This window comes from Setaria italica, chromosome VII (assembly GCF_000263155.2).
Source record: "Setaria italica strain Yugu1 chromosome VII, Setaria_italica_v2.0, whole genome shotgun sequence".
NCBI lineage: Eukaryota > Viridiplantae > Streptophyta > Magnoliopsida > Poales > Poaceae > Setaria > Setaria italica.
In genome coordinates, this window is record NC_028456.1 from 14,137,372 (window position 1) to 14,150,512 (window position 13,141).

General features: G+C 48.2%; 1 protein-coding gene across 1 annotated transcript; it reads left to right on the plus strand.

Moving 5' to 3' along the window:
- Positions 1–4,561: 4,561 nt before the first annotated feature.
- On the plus strand, positions 4,562–7,789 carry LOC101777367. The gene has a single exon (XM_004975201.3). The coding sequence runs from the start codon at positions 5,139–5,141 to the stop codon at positions 7,455–7,457; it is 2,319 nt and encodes a 772-aa protein (XP_004975258.1). The 5' UTR covers positions 4,562–5,138; the 3' UTR covers positions 7,458–7,789.
- Positions 7,790–13,141: the final 5,352 nt, after the last annotated feature.

Sequence of the window (13,141 nt, forward strand, 5' to 3'; positions counted from 1 at the left end):
GACTATATAAGGCGGCCAAGGACACCCACCGATGACATCGACTCTCATACCGAGCAATACAATCCATGCATACAGGACGTAGGGTATTACTCTTTGGAGGCCCGAACCTAACTAAAACCCCCGTGTTCCTTCGTGTTCTTGTGATTACCATCGAGTTCTTGATTTTGTGACCGTCCTCACCTACAAATCAACCACTTGGGTAACCCCCTAGTGGACTGCTGGATCCATGACTCTGACACCCAGTACCCACAAGGAAGGAAGAAGACAGACTCCTACTAGGGTTCCTCTGTAATCCTACTAGGACTCGTACCATGTAATCCTACTAGGATTCCTCCTTGTAACCAACTAGGAGTCCTCCTTGTAATCGACTAGTAATCCCACCCCTTGGAGTATATAAAGAAGGGCAGGGGTCCCTAGATCAGTAGGCCAAGACCTCATAGAACTACAACAGAGGATCAAATCCTCAACACCAAACAACATCCAAGCGCAGGGCTCAATATACAACACCCCAAACAGGACGTAAGGTATTACGCTATTCTCGCGGCTCGAACTTGTATAAATCCATGTCTTCTTTCCTCGCGTTTACCTTCGAGTTTCAGGTTCGACGATTCCCCACAAACCAATCTACTACCTCGGGATACCCCTCGGTAGGTTGCCAGGTATAAAACACCGTCATCTGGCATGCCAGGTAGGGGTGATCGTCGAGATCATCGAGCGAGCTTGAAAGACCTCGTCATCAAGATATATCTACTCAACAAAAAGCAAGTCGTCGATTTGGAGTTTCGAGCAGACAAATCTACGTCGAGACAATCGATTCGCTCCGCGTTCCAGTTTCGCCGCAGGCTGCTGCATGCGGCTCTTTGATCAGGGCAGAGGCAAATCCGATTCGAGTTGGGAGATCAGGCAGATCGATGGACCCACACCATAATTCCCAAGATGACAAAGATTTGTTACAGTCATACGTGGATTGAGGCAAATAATCAGCTCCGACTACTTTCCATGAAAAGTAATTTTGAGGGATTTGTGCTACACGCACATGGAAGGCTACCACAAGACCTCAAAATCAAGGCCTAACGTATATAGAAGATGTACGCGAGCACTGCTACCCGACGTCCAATTGCATCAAGTCGCCGATGACTACTTCGACTACTCGTCTCGATTAGAAAACTAGTCGAGGATGGTCTACTTCAACTACTCATCTCGACTAGAAAACTAGTCGAGGGCAGGCCTCAGACCGTCGACAACTAGTCGGAATCGACTCCGACTAGTCTGCTTCATCAACAACTATCGCGGCTTCATGACGACCTCCACGGCTTCGTCGACAATCGTCCACGAATCAAGCTAAGTCACTTTTTTAATTATTTTATATAATTTTTCCAGCTTGTTTTCCGCATGCAAGGCAACGCGCCGAGTACTTATTTGTATACGCCTCTCGACGGGAATTACCCTCCAGAGCTACACTTTGCCGATTACTCTTGGGGTATGTTGACCGACAGGAACGGACTTTGTACATCGAATTACGGAGACTATTGCCACGGGTTTGGTGCATTGAGTACCGGAGGCACCGCCACAGGCTTGGTATACCGAATTAGGAGGCTCTGCCACGAAGTTTGGTGCACTGAGTGCTGGAGGCTCACAACGGCTACACCCTAAGGAGGCATAAATCCTTTGCATGGCAACACGCGCTCTCTTCGGCAAAAGGCAGAAAAGTCTCAACAACTACTTTAAGTGCAATCATGCTCTCTTTTTGTCGCAATGCCGACTACTTATTTTCGATGTCTCCTCTTAGTGGTTGCTAATCTCCTTGAGCAGAACATGCCTCAATTCGTGAAAAGCCTTGAATTTTCTGTCATGCCTAAACGCTAGGACGCGAGACAAAGATCTTCGTAGCAGCAGTGCCAGTACGCGTACACGAGACAAAAATCTCACATGCAGTGGCAATGGCTAAACTGGGACTGGGAGCCTAAACGTAATAGGCTAACTAATCGGGAAAAATATAGCCGAAACAAGAATAGGACACGCAACATTTACATTACTCCCTTCGTTTCAAATTGTATGTTGTTTTAGCTTTCTAGGTGCATAGTTTTTGCTATGCACTTAAATATAATATATATCTAGAAAAAATACAACGACCTACAATTTGGAACGGATTGAGTACATAGGAAAAAAAGAATGTTTTGTTTCGGTTCATTCTACACAACAAAAGAAACAGTAATTTGCTCAAAATAAAAGAGACAGTAATTGGGTGGTGGACCCTAGCTCGGTAACAGCCCATTGCCTCGCGATTCGAACCGTGCGCGAAGCTGGTGCCTGGATTCAGCAATCAACACTGCCAATTGATGCTCGCCAGCACGGCACTAGCTTTGCTTCCTTTGGCGGTCAACTCGCACTGTTTGATGACTTGCTGTCCACCGTGAGACGAAGATCTTGCGCGCATCGTCCAAATACAAGAAACAAAAAGAGACCTTGAAAATCAATTGGAAGAATAGGGTGGTACATACGCTTGACATATGCCTGTGTGGAGCTAGCTACTGTGTACACACATTGCTTTTACGCTCCATGGATTGTACCTCTAACCAGCTCGTGTTATGTGTTAATCCGAGTCATGACCAAGATGCAACCCAGCAGGAACATCTCAAGGACGTATCGGTGTTGAAGAAACATTAATTTTGGATGGTTGTGATTAATTGGTGTTACAGTACACATAAAACTAAATCTTTCCCCTGTCCTCAAATTCACTTCTAAAAAATCTTAGACAAAATAGTGAGAATACAAAATATCCTACACTACCCTAATCAATTTATTTAGGTTGTTTTGATATCTGTGGAGACTTGTTTGGTTTCCAATGAGCTCGTGACTTATGAGGGATTATAGATGTTAATGTGTGCGTCCTACTTAAATTTGTTTAAAACCAACGAATGCATTATTTTGTGGAACAAAATTTAAACTCTAAAATAGCTTTTTTAATTAGAGTGAGTGTCTTGTAAATGTTTAGTTTTGTAGCAGTGGCATAACTCCTTTGTATATAACTTTTGAAAAAATGCATGTGAAAGTCAAACTTTCTCGGAACAAGAAACGACAGTTGAACTATTGGTGGGTTATCGAGCATACTAGGAGGATTTGAGGGAAGCAGTTTCTTTTTTTGAAATTAGACCTTTACCATTGCTCATAAACTGCTATTTTAATTTCGTGGATACAAGGGAGTAAGTTTTAGCCTGGTAAGATTATGTATCTTGCCAACCTCAACTTTTGTTTTCTGGCACAAATGACGCCGGAAGACGAGATATACAAAACGGTTGTTCAAGTAACTATGATTCTTAATGGGAGCTGATTTTTGGAGAAAATTGATTCTGTGGCTGAAAATGATTCTCTATTATTAACATTATGAATAAAGATTTTTTGTGCGAGAAGTGTTTTTTCAGCTCCTAGCCTTTTATTCATTTTAGAGACCACTCCACAAAATCAGTAAAGAATCACTTATCTTTGAAAAATGTCTGGCAAAGCTGCTCTGGGAGGTCTGCCGCAGCAAATAGACCCAAAGTTCCATGTGCATGATACTACTCACGTAACTTTTAAGCTGTGTTCTCCCTGTTCTAAATTATATTTCACTTTAAATTTATACTAAGTTAAATTTATCTAATTTTAATCAAATTTATAGAAAAATATAATAATATTTATAATGTTAAATAAATGCGACAGTAGTGTTGCAACGGAGTGAGTATATCCGTAACTAACAATTACCTATAGCTGGCGCTACTGCACATTCTTATGTGCTCATAAATAACGAACTCGGGATACGCATGACAAACCTGAAATTATACGCAGGACTGTTTGTTCCAAACTAGCCCCACATAGTATATTGTACATTGTAATAAAATCTTTTACCTAAATAATATCTACACAAGCTTACTACCTCTCCTTCTCCATTGTAATTAGATACAACACATACACCGTAATCTGATTATGTTATCAGAGTGCAACCAAACAAAGAGGGTAATCACCCATCTCACTGCCAAATACACTGTAATCTGATTCGTATACGTTTTCGTTACGTTAGCGCCAACCATACGGTATCTAACATTAACGGTGTAGTGCCAGAAGCAGCATATGTACAACCTTAATTGTGGAGTGAATACACCCCTAAGGCCCTGACTACATTTGGCACGCTCCTAGGTCCGGCGGGTAGGGCTCCCAGTTACCATACGCCGCTCAGCTTTTACGCGCCCACGGCCCACGGCGTGGGGTCACGTCCATCGTCTGCCTGCACGTCTATTGTACTGGTACGTGGCGCAGCATGCGCTGCTGAACTGCTGAACATGCCTACTCGTAGGTGGCAAGATAAAGATACAGCACGTGCAGTTTGATTACTAGCGTGATTACACAATTGCTCTATTTTCTTTCTTCCTTAAAAAATATTTGTTTACAGGACAGCACGATTGTGCAGTTTGATGAGCCGAATGAAAACTTGTGAAGGTACCTCTATGACCTGGAGTACACGGTGGAGCATGTATCACTATTCTCTAACAAAAAGTCGTGTCGCTGCATACCCCTCCATTTGAAACTAGAGTGCTATAATTTGTGCAAAACAGATGAAGCCAGATACAAGGCATGGGCATCTGACTGGGATGGTGTTGTTGCTTGTTGCATGCTTGCATTGCAGCGTAGCATGACCATGACCATGACCATAGACAGGCACTTGACTCTCTCTCTCATGAAAGTCACTGTTGCGTCCTCGTCCGTTGCTCCAGCTGCACCCTGTGCTGTGGTTGCCTCCTCTCAGCTGTCGCTGTCGCCAATTAAACTGGCAAGACGGGGCCGGAGCTCGATTAGTGTTCCCTTTGAAAAAAGGGTGAGGGCAAGCAGGAGCTAGTAGCTTTGGAGTGTGGACTGTGTAGCTAACCGGACACTCCCTCCATTAGAGAGAAGAAGAAAAAAAGCCTTCATAAAGCCACTTGCTGGCTTGCTGCTGGTGAGCCTTTCACAGGTCGCTCGGCTCGGCCTTTTGTATCGGCTGATTCTTCCCTAGGCGATCAATTATTCGGGTAGTTCGGGAGCGAGAAGAAGAGAAAAGAAAGGCAGGTCCAGCAGGCAAACGAACCCAACCGACGTAACCGCGGACATGACAGCCGGATGACGCCATGTCGCCCGGGGAGGGTGCGTCGGCGCCGCCGGCTGTTGCGCCCTCATCAGCAGGGGCAATGGCGGCCGAGGAGGCAGCGGCCAGGAAGCGCTACGAGGCGCTGGTCCAGGTGCGCACCAAGGCCGTCAAGGGCAAGGGCGCCTGGTACTGGGCGCACCTTGAGCCCGTGCTCGTCCCGCCACCCACCTCCGGCCTGCCGCCCAAGACAGCGCGCCTCCGCTGCGCGCTCTGCGCCGCCACCTTCTCCGCTTCCAACCCGTCGCGCACCGCCTCCGAGCACCTCAAGCGCGGCGCCTGCCCCAACTTCGCGTCGCCGCTGGCGCCCGTCTCCACGCCGCCGCCGCCGCATCACCAGCAGCTTGCCATCGCCTCGGCGTCGTCCGTCGTGCCCATCGCCTCCTTCCCGCCGCTGTCGCAGCGCCGCCACTCCACCGGCGGCGTCAGCGGCGGCCGCAAGCGCCACGCGTTGGCCGCCGCGTACGCGGCCGTGGAGGCGGCAGCAGCGGCCTCCTCGCAGCACGTGTTGGCGGGCGAGCCGGCCGTGTACACGTCCGCGCCACCCACGCCGCCGGCGCCGCGGCAGGTGCTCTCGGGCGGGCGGGGGGACCTGGGCCCGCTGGCGCAGCTCGAGGACAGCGTCAGATGGCTCAGGTCGCCTGGCGCGTCGCCGGGGCCGACGCTGCCGCACCGCCAGGCGGAGGCAGCGCTCGACCTGCTCTCCGACTGGTTCCTCGAGTCCGCCGGCGGCGTGTCGCTCGCCGCGGTGGAGCACCCGAAGATGAAGGCGTTCCTGCGCCAGGTCGGCCTCCCGGAGCTGTCAGGCGCCGACCTCACCCGCGCGCGCCTCGACGCGCGCTTCGCCGAGGCCAGTGCCGACGCCGCCGCGCGCGTTCGGGACGCGCGCTTCTTCCAGCTCGCCGCGGACGGGTGGCGCGACCCGGTCGTCACTCTCGCCGCCAATCTCCCCAACGGCACGTCCGTCTTCCACCGCGCCGTGCCCATGCCAGCGCCGCCGTCGTCCGACTACGCCGAGGAGGTGCTCCTGGACGCTGTCTCATCCGTCGCCGCCTCCGCCGACCTCCGCCATTGCGCCGGCGTCGTCGCCGACCGCTTCGGCTCCAAGGCTCTGCGCGATCTCGAGAGCAAGCACCCTTGGATGGTGAACATTTCTTGCCAAGTCCATTGCTTGACGCGCTTAGCAAAAGACATGGCGCGTGAGCTCCCGCTCTTCCACTCCGCCGCCACCAATTGCGCCAAGATGGCCGCGTACTTCAACACCACCGCCACCGTGCGCGCGCTGCTGCACCGGCATCAGGTCCAGGAGCTTGGCCGCGCGGGGCTCCTCCGCGTCGCCGCTCCGCCATCAGGCGACAGCGAATTCAGCGCGGCATTGGCGATGCTCGATGACGTCCTGACCTCTGCGCGGCCGCTCCAGTTCTCCGTCCTCGAGGAGCCCTTCAAGCTCCTCTGCATCGACGACCCTGCTGCGCGGGAGATCGTCGACATGGTGCACAGCGCGGCGTTCTGGGCCGAGGTGGAGGCGGCGCATTCGCTCGTGAAGTTGATCACGGACATGGTGAAGGAGATGGAGACCGAGCGGCCGCTCGTCGGGCAGTGCCTCCCGCTCTGGGAAGACCTCCGTGGCAAGGTCAGAGGCTGGTGCCGCAAGTTCAACGTCGACGAAGGGATCGCCATGGACGTGCTGGAGAGGAGGTTCAGGAAGAGCTACCACCCGGCGTGGTCGGCGGCATTCATACTGGACCCGCTGTATCTGATCAAGGATGCCAGCGGTCGGTACCTCCCGCCGTTCAAGTACCTGACGCCGGAGCAGGAGAAGGACATGGACAGGCTGATCACGAGGCTGGTGTCGCCGGAGGAGGCGCACCTCTCCATGATGGAGCTGATGAAGTGGCGCTCCGAGGGTCTGGACCCGCTGTACGCGCAGGCGGTGCAGGTCCGGCAGCCGGACCCGGCCACGGGGAAGATGAAGATCGCCAACAAGCAGAGCAGCCGCCTGGTCTGGGAGACGTGCCTCAGCGAGCTCAAGTCGCTGGGTAAAGTGGCCGTGCGGCTCATCTTCCTCCACGCCACCGCGAGGGTGATCAGGTGCCCGCCGAGGATGGCGCGGTGGCTGACCGCCTCGTCCGGCGGCATCGCCCGCGCGCAAAGGCTGGTGTTCGTGGTGGCGAACTCGAAGCTGGAGAGGAAGGACTTGACGAACGACGACGACCGGGACGCGGAGATGCTCACGGATGGGGACGACGACATGATGCTGGCTGATCCGACGACCACCGCCACTGTGGATCCTCATCGGTGAAGCAAACGTGTTAATTGTTTCGTCCTCATTGTGGTGTTAGCATCTGTAGAATTTGATTGTCCTAGGTTAGATTCTTTTGATCTTGTTTCGTCTCGTGGCCGCCGTGCTTGGTGCTTGCTCCCTCCTGTTGTTTTGGTGGGGTGGGGAGCAGGAGGGGCGCATGAGACGATGGAGATGGAGATTGCTTTTGATTATCAAGTGTGGTTAACCAATCAATAACGTTTGTGGTTCTTGCTGAATCGATGGATGAGTAGGCAGGAAATCAGGGGAATTTATTGCCTGTATTTGGGATCAGCAAGACAGCATGAATAAGGGACGTTGTGTTTTTTTTTTCCCGAGGTTTTATAAAGGTATCGCTATTTTTTCTCATTTACAATTTAGCTGCTATTTTTTCTCATTTACAATTTATATAGCCTCATTTAACTCATTATTAACTATTTTAAAATCTAGCCCTCTTAACCCGCTATTTAGAACTATGGTTCTTTGTGTAAACCATTTTCTGGGTTGCTTTGCCACAGTGCGTTCTGCTCCACTTGACCTCATCTCTTGGTTGTAAAATTGCTGGCACTGTCAAAAAGACTTTGACGATGGCAGTAAAGTTGTAATTACCATATATCCAAGTCACCACTTACCGCTGTATGTACAGCAGTAAATTAAGGGGTTGTTTGGCTCCAAGGTGCTAAAATTTAGCACCCGTCACATCGGATGTTTGATACTAATTAGGAGTATTAAACATAGGCTAATTACAAAACTAATTGCACAGATGGAGTCTAATTCGCGAGACGAATCTATTAAGCCTAATTAATCCATCATTAGCAAATGGTTACTGTAGCACCACATTGTCAAATCATGGACTAATTAGGCTTAATAGATTCGTCTCGCGAATTATACTCCATCTGTGCAATTAGTTTTGTAATTAGCTTATGTTTAGTACTCCTAATTAGCATCCAAACATCCGATGTGACAGGTGTTAAACTTTAACAGGTGTTTCCCAAACACCCTGTTAATTTGACAGGATTGTTTTCCTTAGCTACAGCTACAAGTGTGCCGGTGGCGTTGGTGGGGTGCATTTGCAGCACCCAGTCCTGTAGCCCATCCCATCATTGGGGCCATCCCTGTCTGTTAATCTGGACAATGCTCACGTCGCAATAGTGCTGGGGAAGGTACATGTGTCTAGGGAAAATTCCTTGCCTCTACGCTTCGAGCTGCAGGCGCCTATGCCGGGGTGTGCAGTAGCGTGCCGACGCGGGGCCTGCTTGGCCTCTACGCTGTTCTGATCTACTTGCTCCTGCTTGAGCCACTTTGTTCTAGTCCTGGACTAAAGTTTAATCCAAATTCCTACTTTGATCGGATTCAAAGACTAAAGTCCATTAAAACATATAAACAAAGATAAAAATATCCCTAATTAATGCACAAAATCTGCATTCTAAATATGTTGTAGCACTCCCCAATTGCTCTATATATGCATAGAATCCGTTTTGCTCAGGATGCGCAGCCTAACCGCGCTGTTGGCCGGTTCTGGGCGCCTAGCAAAGCATGAAAATTGCTCATACATTCAAAAAATTGCCATACATTCGAAACCATCACAGCTATGACCAACTAAACAAACCATCGGCTATCTAATCACAAAACTCATTCATGCTTTGATCATCGTCCACATGACAAGTATTAGTTATATTTCCTTGAGAAGACGATACTTCGAAGAATAGAATATAGTTTTGATTATGATCACACAAATCAAAGTCCGCATCCGCTAAAAAACTCTCTCAAATGAAATTATGAAGTGTCATGCATGCGATAATTATTTGGTTTTGCTTTAGCATCGGATAACTTGATAGATCTAATAAAATCCTCCACTTTATCTTCAAAACTCCAAAAGACCGCTCGATGACATTACGAAGTGAAGAATGTGTATAATTAAATTGCTTTTTTTACCTCTTGGCATTAGGCCTTGTCAATACTTTGGGAGATGATACTTTGTACCCTTGTACGGTGCAAGATAACCCGATCGGTTTGGGTACCCCGAGTCGACAAGATAGAACTTGCCTACACATTTAATTTTTTTATGTAAGTCACATGTCAAGTATTGCAACTATGAGACAAAAGAGAGTATAGAACACGTCAATACCTTGAGGTGGATGTAGAAACTTGTCTTCGTACTTCTCGATTGCATCTTTGAACACCCTCATATCATGAATTGAGCCAGGCCATCCCGCCACGATAAAAGTAAATCTCATATCAAAGTGACATATGGTCATCATATTCTAACTGGTATATCCATGTCTTCCCGTATGTTGCACTACCTTGCTAGTTGGCACCACAACAGGTACATGTGTCCCGTCTATTACTCCAATACAATTGTCCAAGTACGAAGAAAAATGAGGAGATTGCAATCTAGGATGCACACTCCTAAATTATTCAGGGTCTACTGACCTAATGATATCAGCTGCAAGCTTGCTCACACTATGTAGTACTTTATCAAACTTCCTACTACATGTCTCGAGTGACCTAGTAAAACGATCTTCAGCTTGTCTAATAGACTGAGGGGAACCACATATCCATAAAAACAGCCCCAAAGCTTCCATAGATGACATCCTCCATGTGGACTTCAATCCATATGACTGAACAAGCAAATTATGAAGCTTATCAAACACACACCAACTCATCCTAAACATGTTGAAGGAAGAATTCTTATTTCCTAGTATTTTCATGACCCATTCATAACCACTTTCTGTTGGTACTTTGTACTCCAATTTGTTCATGTATGTGTCAAAGTGGTACATACCGATCCTGGCACTAGCAACAATAGCAATTCTTCGCCTCCTCTTCTAATACTTCAAGGCATAATCTGCTAGTGCGTCCTCATCATCAGGCACCTGTTTGCAACAACAACAAATTATAATCAGCAACAACATCAAATTATAATCAGTAGCAAGAAAATGTAATCAGCAGCAGCAAGTACTTCACCACTAAATAAAATTACATATTCAGAGGTGCATCACATAATTTGAAGTTCAACAAACATTCAGAGGTTCATCATACAATAAAAAAGTTTAACAAACATTCAAAGGTTCAACACACAAAAGAGAGTTCAACAAACATTTAGAGGTTCCACATAGATTAAGCTACTACATCAAATCACTTAAAATCATCACCCACTCCTGTCCTTACACCATCTCTTCAACCACATGAACCTATCTTCATTTAAATTGAACAGGCAAAAAAATTTGCCGGTTGTATTCATCTCGAAACAACTTAGTAGCCATGAAGTATTCCTCTGTGTCCATAGTTGCCCCACACTCCACAGCCATGTTCAAACATCTTGCTATATCTTGTTTCATCTCTTCCTTCTGCCGGCTCTTGTTGTTTGTAATTTGAGCTAAGGTTTCTTGTTCCTCGTTTCTGGCAATTTGAAACTCTATAATCAGCCCCTGAAACATCTTCAACATTAGACTTTTGCTTTTCTTGGGGAGACTTGTTGCTGTATCTGTAGTGTTGCTTGCCCTCTTGCGGCTGCTACTACTCATTGGACTATTCAGAAAGCCTTCTCCATCTGCATCTTCACCTTCCTCATCACCATTTTCTCCTTCAGAGTCATGAGGTGCTTGTCCAAGGATGCATGAGGTGGATCCATCTACTGTCACCCCATGGAACATCTCAGCTAGTTGCTCCATGTACGTAGGTAAGTTCCACTAGAACTTCTTACACTCCATTTTTTTCTGAAATACACAAATAAACAGACATGAAGACATAATCATAGTCATAAAGATATGATGACACGGTTCAAAGATAAATTACCTCTGTGTATTTTTTCTAGAAGGCAGCTGATGCTATGATTGTTCCATCAGGTGCTCGGCCTAAAGTAGTATGTTGATTAAGAAACACCCAGAAAGTGTATAGGGTCTTGCATTGAGTCCATTTGTTCCTCATTTTTTTGTTGAATGTGTGAGGCTAGTCTTTGTGAAAAATTGTTGTTGCATCTCATTGTAACCTCTACTTAACATTGTACCATTTAGTCAATTCCCTGCCCTTATTTGTTCAATAGTAAGATCATAGAATATATGTGTGTTTTCTTCAGTCCAATTGGCCTTGTCAAATTGATTCTATTACAGAAAACATAATTAGCTAAATCTACCTAATGGACCAAATCAACATATGAACTACCTAATGGAGCATCACATCGTAGCAAATCAACTCACGATAAAACAACAAAGCTAGAAATGGAACATCTTATCAGAGGAAATCAAAGCACGGATTTGGATCTTACCGACTGGGAACGGCCTTCAAAGTTGTTGTCACCTTCCACCTCGAGTGCGCCGACATGCTCAGGAGGAACGGAGCTGTTCCTGGCAAATGTGGATCCACGGCCTTCGCGGTTAGCCACCGATCCCCTACGGCCTTCATGGTTAGCCACAGATCCCCCACGGCCTCCCCCACGGCCTCTACTAGATCCCGCTCCAGTGGTCAGCGACCTCGAGCGATGACCTACCCCATGGCCTCCTCCACGGCCGGATCTGCAGCCAGGGTCAAAGGGAGGTAGCTTTGGTCGCCGGGAGTAGCTTCCGCTTGCAGGTACTCCTGCTACGAGCCAAGGTGGGGGGAGCCGTGGGCCTGGGAGTTGAGATCCAGATGCGGAGAGGTTGGCGGCCGCAGACGATACGACGTCGACTGGGAGAAGGGGCCGAAGTCGTCTTTGTCGGGGGCGTCCGGGGAAGCAGGGAAGCTGCGAGCTGCCGATGAAGAACCCGCCTGAGAGAAGTAGTCGCGGTAGCCGTTCTCATGGTCGTCCATGGTGGATGCGGTGGTGGGGAGGAGCGGGTGCAGCGGCGTGGGGAGGAGAGGGGGTGGTTGTTGGGTTTAGATCCCCAGTACTCGCAAGGAAGAAAGAAGTCGAACTCCTACTAGGATTCCCCTGTAATCCAATTAGGACTAGTCCCAAGTTCTCCTACTAGGACTCCTTGTAATCCGACTAATACTCTTGCCCCCTGGAGTATATAAAGGAGGGTAGAGGTACCTAGATCAGCAGGCACAGCATGAGGGAAAATTCTCGTACCTCAACACCCAAGCGCAGGGCGCAATATACAACACCCCCAAACAGGATGTAGGGTATTACGCTACTCTGGCGATCTGAACCTGCATAAATCTGTGTCTTGTGTCCTCGCTTTTACCTTCGGGTTCCAGATCCGGCGATCCCCCATCGACAAATAGGCTACCTCGGGTACTCCCTTGGTAGGCTGTCGGTATAAAACACCGACATCTGGCACCCACCATGGGGCTGATCGTCGAGATCATTGGGCGAGCTCGAAGGATCTTATCTTCAAAACCAATCTACTCGACGTTGCGTAGTTGGCGCACTCAACGTGGTCCAAGTCGAAGTCGTCGAGGTCTTGTCTTGTACAAGAATCAACGCAAGGGCACTGTGCGTCATCTACCAACGCGACGCTACTTCGGTTTCCGAGACAGAATTGACGACAACCTTGTCGGCTTACCATAGCGCGATGCAATGTTAACCGAGTCAAAGCCGCTGTTGTCCATCAAATCGGAAGACGGATTGGCATCAAGAAAAATTAGGCCTGGTTTGGTTCGGGTTGCTTATTTTTAGCACCCGTCACATCGAATGTTTAGATACTAATTAGAAGTATTAAACGTAGACTATTTACAAAACCCATTACATAAGTGGAGGC